The 5846-nt window shown below is 53.8% G+C and overlaps 1 protein-coding gene across 1 annotated transcript in view; it reads right to left on the bottom strand.

Annotated features, from left to right (window-relative positions):
• Window positions 1-2005: 2005 nt before the first annotated feature.
• Window positions 2006-5846, bottom strand: part of POLR2C (RNA polymerase II subunit C) — a gene marked incomplete at its 5' end in the record, with an annotated part of 8063 nt that continues 4222 nt past the window's right edge. Inside the window, 2 exons of the mRNA XM_009643364.2 lie at window positions 2006-2500; window positions 3132-3206. Coding sequence (XP_009641659.2) covers window positions 2356-2500; window positions 3132-3206 — 220 coding nt within the window. The remainder of the gene's footprint in view (window positions 2501-3131; window positions 3207-5846) is intronic.

Raw genomic sequence — 5846 nt, 5'->3', positions numbered from 1 at the left:
CCCCACCCCAGCACCCCTCCTTCCTCCACCCGCAGCCACTCCCTCCAGCTGAGCCCTGGTTTATCTGCTGGTAGGCAACCCAGGGACCGGTTTTGGCCAGTAGCATCTGTCCCTGGAGGCAGATATAAGAAGTCCCTGGGCAGAGGCAGCCAGGCTGATGGGGGAAGAGCTGCGTTTCTCCATGCCCATTGTCCTCCCTCCCCCCGGGGTGGGGGTGGGGGGAGCCCCCCCCCTGGGGGGGGGGGGGGCTTCATGTGCTGAACTCAAAAGCAATTGATTTTTTTTTCTAGTTCCCCTATTTATTGACCTCCTTTAGAAGGGCTATCTTTTTACTGCCGTGCAAACTTTGGTGTTTCTTTGGAGTCTTCTTTTGGTCCGGGTTGGGTGGTCAGTGGTTTTATTTCTGCCCTGAAAGCTCCAGGTCCACACTTTGGGGCCGGGGAGTGTCGTGATGTGGGAACCTGTGGTCTGTGAATACTGTGTCTTGGGTTTGTGTAGCTTGTGGCTGAGGCTGGGGGAACAGCAGGGTGGGGAGGGGCTGCTCCCTGCAGCACGGCCAGGTGCAGAGGGGCTCATCAGCACCCCAGCACCACCCGGGGGCACATCCTTCCCCAGGTGAGAGGTGTAACCCACGCCCTTTTCCTGGCCACGCACCTCAGCTGGAAAAGATCAAACATTTATTACCAAAAATGTTTGGGTTTTCTTCTTTTTTTTTTTTTGTTAAGGAGTTGCTCGGTGAATAAACAACCCTTATCCACCCTTCCTCTTTGTCTGTTGCATCCAAACACAGTGGGGAAGTGCAAGTGGGAGTAGCTCCTGCCAGAGAGAAAAATGCTGATGGGGGGACATTTCCTCCTGTTCCCAGCAACGTGCTTGGCTCAAAGCTTTGTTCTGCCTCCAACCACGTCCAGGACATTTCAAGTGAAGCCCTAAAACCGCTGGGAGGGGAGAAGGGCGGAGAGAGTTGCCACCCTCCATCAAACAACCCCAAGTGGAACAGGATGCCAGCACCCCACTGTCACCCCTCACCTCCAGCCACTTGTGGCTCTGGGGACGTGCCAGGGCACAAAGGAGTTTGAAACTGCTCCCTCTCCCAGCTCTTCCAGAATTGTGCCAGTTCGGTCATCCATGCCATGAATGCCTGGCAGAGCGCTGGCCCCAAGGTGAGAGCCACACAGCCAGGCAGCTCTCCCTCCAGGGACAGGGACAGCTCTGGGGGGTTGTGCCATAGCTGGCTGCGTCACGGCAAGGACACTGAAGCAGCAGCCCGGCTGCAGCAGCTCTGCCCTGGAGGGGAAGGCAGCACTGACTCTCCAGCTCCGTCCCTGCTCCCCGAGCCATTCCCATGCTCCATGTCCAGGCTGGGACAAGCACAGTGGTGCACACACCCTCCCCTCCCAGCCACCAGGGTAAGGAAGAGGCAGATCTCTCCAGGGAAGTGTTGCTGAGAAGCTCATCCCAAGACCTGCCAGGCGCTGACAGAGGGGAGGACAAAAGGGTGACCCAGGAACCTGCTGGAGTCCTTCAGCCGCTGCCACAGCAGTCACGGTTTGGGAGCCACACCAAGCACCAGCCCAGCACAGAACCCACCTTGGGGCTGTGGGCACGCTGGAAGCTGTCAGGCAGGGGTCGTTAATGACAGACTCTCTGCCATCCCAGCTCCTAACATAAAGATTATACAGAGCATGGGTAGAGCCTGCTCCAAAGGAGTCTTTAAATACAGCTAAGCCAGCCTGGCCCACCTGGGCTACCCTGCAGCACTGCCTTCTGCAGCACCTCGCTCACCAGCCCAGCTTCAAACATCTGCTTTCAGCATAGCACCGATCAGCAAGGGACGGGTGACCTGCTGGAGGGGGCTCTCATCTCCTTAGGAGATGAAGTCAAGAGCAGCAATCAGCAGTAGTGAGCAACTCTCCCTCCAAAGCTGATCTCATTAAGTTAATGTCTACTGGAGAGAAGTAAATGATGTGGCATCTCCTCCTGCAGCCGGCTGAGCTCTCAGGGATGACATAACATGGTGGGCTTTATTCAGCACAGTAAGGAACAGACATGCAAACAAGGCAGGGTTGTGTAACCGGGGTACATGCTTCCCAATCCCAAACACCACACAGCCAGAATCCAAAACTCTGACATCACTTGGAGACAAAGCCTGTCCCAGCAAAGGTGCTCACCGATTCCCTTCCTGCTTTACCCCACACATGACGATGGCTTTCCCTGGGAAAGGGGGGCCAACGAAGAGGTGTCACCAACCAGCAGAGCTGGGACAGGAAAGGCAGAGGGAGATGGGGAGGCAAAAACCTCAGTCCAGAGTGCTGGAACCTTCTACATCACTCCCCCCTCTTGCAAGGGGCCACCTCAGTTTATCGTGAGGACATCGCTCTGAATCTCGTGGCTTAGCTGGGTCTGGAGGTCGCTCAGTTTCTTCTTCAGGCCAGACAGTGCGGAGAGAACTATGGTCTCCGGGCGCAGAGAACCACAGGACTCCACGTTGTAATAAAACCTGAGGTTACAAATCAGGTGGATAAGTCCAGCCCGTCCTGACCCACCACAGGGAGATCTGCTGGGAATCCCAACCATCAGCATCATTCACCTCCCAACCAGGCAACAGCCAGCACTGCCTTTCTAAAACCGTCACACCAACACTCGTGACTCCACAGGCTGCAAGAGCCCTTCTAAGATTTTCTCCGTTCCAGCACTGTGACCTGCAAGGCAGCACAGAGTCCCGTGCCAGGGAGTCGGACTGGCTGCAGGCACTCCTGTAGCACAGCTAACCCAGAAGAGGGGGGACCACCAGCAATCAGAGCACAAGAGACCTGCATGCATGAATAAATATCCCAAGCCGTTTTCCCCCGCAGGCCTCACGCTTCACCGAGTGCTGTGCTGCCCTACTTGCTAACATGAACTCAGGAGAACTGTCTGGTATCTCCCAGAGGGGAAAACCTGCCAGGCCTGGGCATATCACCAGTTAACTCCAACTCCTGCCCTGCTTTTCAGGGAACACCAGCTCCATGGGCTGGCAAACTTCAGCGCAGAGTATTAGCGAAATCAGCTCTTGTATTAACAAAAGCCAATGAGATGCACCCAGCCAGTCCCCCCATTTTCCAGCTGTGGCAGTGCATTCAGCTTCCTACCTCTCTGGCTTCCCATTGGGGTCATAGGGAGCCTGAGCATCCTCCTCGTCAATCTCAGAGTACTCACTCTTGGGCCTGGAATCAGAGAGCAGGAAAGGTTAGCACAGAGCCCAGGCTCTAGCCTGGCCCACAGCACCCAGGCACTCTGCAGCACTGTTTGGCCCCAGAGAGCAAGCACTGGGGCTCACATCCAGCAGGTGAAGGAGCAGTCATCGAATGTCAAGTCACGGAAAAAGGCTCAGTCCCACCTTGCTCTTTCTAGCTCCTCATTAATGGCACAGAGTCCCCCAGCAGTGCTAGAGGAAGAGGATGAGCCCCACTCTGCCAAAACTCAGCGAGCCCTGTGTGGGTACTGTGGCTCCATCTGCCTCCACTCACACAATCTGGAAGGTGCTTACAGCAAATGGGTGTCAATGATGTTTATGGAGCCTGGATGCTGTTTAGGGAGCAACGCACCCTGTGTTATCTTTTCTTTCTACTTTTCACTGGGCCAGGAAAACACCAGAGCGCTCCAGCACTCGGTCTGGGCAGCACAGCTGAGCCGGGAAGGCCTACGGGAAGGCTTGTGCCCAGCAGGAAACAATCTCCTGTATTTCAGACACCACTGAGCCCCATCCCCATGTCCTGCATCTCCACTCCTCTACACACATCACTCCCAAAATCACTGCAATACCCATGCATCAGCTAGGCCAACACATCTTTCTGTGTTGCATCCCTTGGCTTATAGAGCATCATACCAGAGAGACTGTTCGTAAGCACTTAATCTGTGTAAGAAAACTCAAAGCCTTGAGCTGTCTGAGAAGCCAGCACAGAAAATCCCATGCCTGCCAAGGTCTCCTGCTGGCCTTCCTCTGCCCCAGTGATGTCAAGAAAGGCCGATCCTAGCAGCCTACTGTTAGCTGCCTTAAATAAAACTGCGCTTCCCAAACAAATCCTCTGTCTGTAACAAACCACTGAGAGAGATAAAGCATTAACGGAGCTGGATCTTCAAGTTACTTGCACAATCACCCAGGACTAAAAACAGGGCAGAGGTTTCCACCACCACAACAGCCGCTGTGCGAGTCCAGCTGTGGGCCAGTGCTCTGCCAACAGCCTCAAAAAAGGCAATGAGCATGTACAATCAAGCCCAAAATAACAGCTAGCCTTGGACAGCAGAGGCCTTTGTCTCTGTATTGTCTTCACAGGGAAATCAGATGAACTTGGAAAGACGGCCGTACCATCAGGGAACGGGCAGCTCCAATGGCAATCTTCCTTTGGCATTTTTCCACCTTTTATATATATCTTGTCAAAAACTTCTCAGAAACTGTTTCCAGTTACCCAGCCTGTTGTGTGACACAACAGGTTCCGGAAGACACAGCTGACTGCCACCGAACAGAAGGATCCACATTAGCAGCTGTGTTGGGCCACCCGGCCAGGGAAGCACCTCATCACCGAGGGACACATGCTCAGCCACGCGACCAGGGCCATTCTCCACAACACCAACATCTCCAAAAACCCAAACTCTCCTAAACTCACACTGTGACATTCCCCCTCCAAAAAGAGGGCAAACCCAGGGATCCCTCAGCCTGCCTGTCCAACTCAAAGCAGCATTCCGAGTCTGTCACTTCATCAGTGTCAAAGACTTACTATCTAGCATTACAGAAACTAAACCAGAGCATTTTTACAGCACCATGAGAAAGCCAAAAACTATTTCAAATCCTGATTGGAAATTCCACATCACAAAGACATTCTTGCTTCTCAAGTATCCAATCACTCAGACAACCAACTAAACTTTGGGGCAATTTACCTGCCACAAATCATTTGGAAACTTCAAAACCATCCAGTTCCACCCCCAAAACTACTGGTGACAAAGGACAGGCTGGCACATCAACTCATGTGGCCCACTCCTGACCACAAAACTGCCACGCAGCATCCTCCTCAACTCTGCACCACCTCACCACAACTGGCCTCTCAGGGACTTTCGCTCCCCCGACAGCCTGGTCTGTAGCTGGCAGTTCCCAACGTCCAGCCTTAGTCCCCATGTACAGATAGTCAACGCAAAGGAAAAATGCCCATTTCCAGATTTCCAGCACTACCAGCCAGCCTGGTTCCTACTGCAGATCCCAGAGCACCGCCCTGACAAAGTGCTGAAAGAGCTGAACGCCAGGCACGTCCCATTCTCACCCAGACTGACTGAACCAGACCTAGGAATGTGCCCTACAGAGCCCATCAAAGCCAAGTGGGGTTTGTTCCTTCCATCCGTAAAACAGGGCTGGGATGGCTGCAGGCAGATCCCAGCCTGTTTCATGCATGTTATAGATTCACCTGCAACTCCAACCTCGGTGACAAAAGGCTTCTCAAGTCTCCTGTGTGCAAACCTAGCTGCACAGGATTTCTGTGACAGCTCCTGAGTAGAAAGCCTAGGCGGTCTGGCTGTGGCGTGAAGTTTAGGCTAACTGCACCTCCAGGAAGCTCATTTACTGGTACCTAACTCAGCAGAGATAGCGTAAGGCCACGCTCTACAATGGGCCTGAACACCCAGGCTCGAAGGGGACAGTGCGGAAGTACAACAGCCCACTATCCAGAATCATAGAATCATGGAATCATTGAGGTTGGAAAAGCCCTTTAAGATCACCAAGCCCAACTGTTCCCCTAACCCTGCCATCCCACCACCAAACCCTGGCCCCAAGCACCTCCTCTGCCTGGCTTTTAAATCCCCCCAGGGATGGGGACTCG

The sequence above is a fragment of the Egretta garzetta genome, unplaced genomic scaffold, assembly GCF_000687185.1.
Source record: "Egretta garzetta isolate BGI_Z169 unplaced genomic scaffold, ASM68718v1 scaffold27, whole genome shotgun sequence".
In the NCBI taxonomy this organism is placed as follows: Eukaryota; Metazoa; Chordata; class Aves; order Pelecaniformes; family Ardeidae; genus Egretta; species Egretta garzetta.
This window is presented reverse-complemented; position numbering and strand designations above follow the sequence as displayed.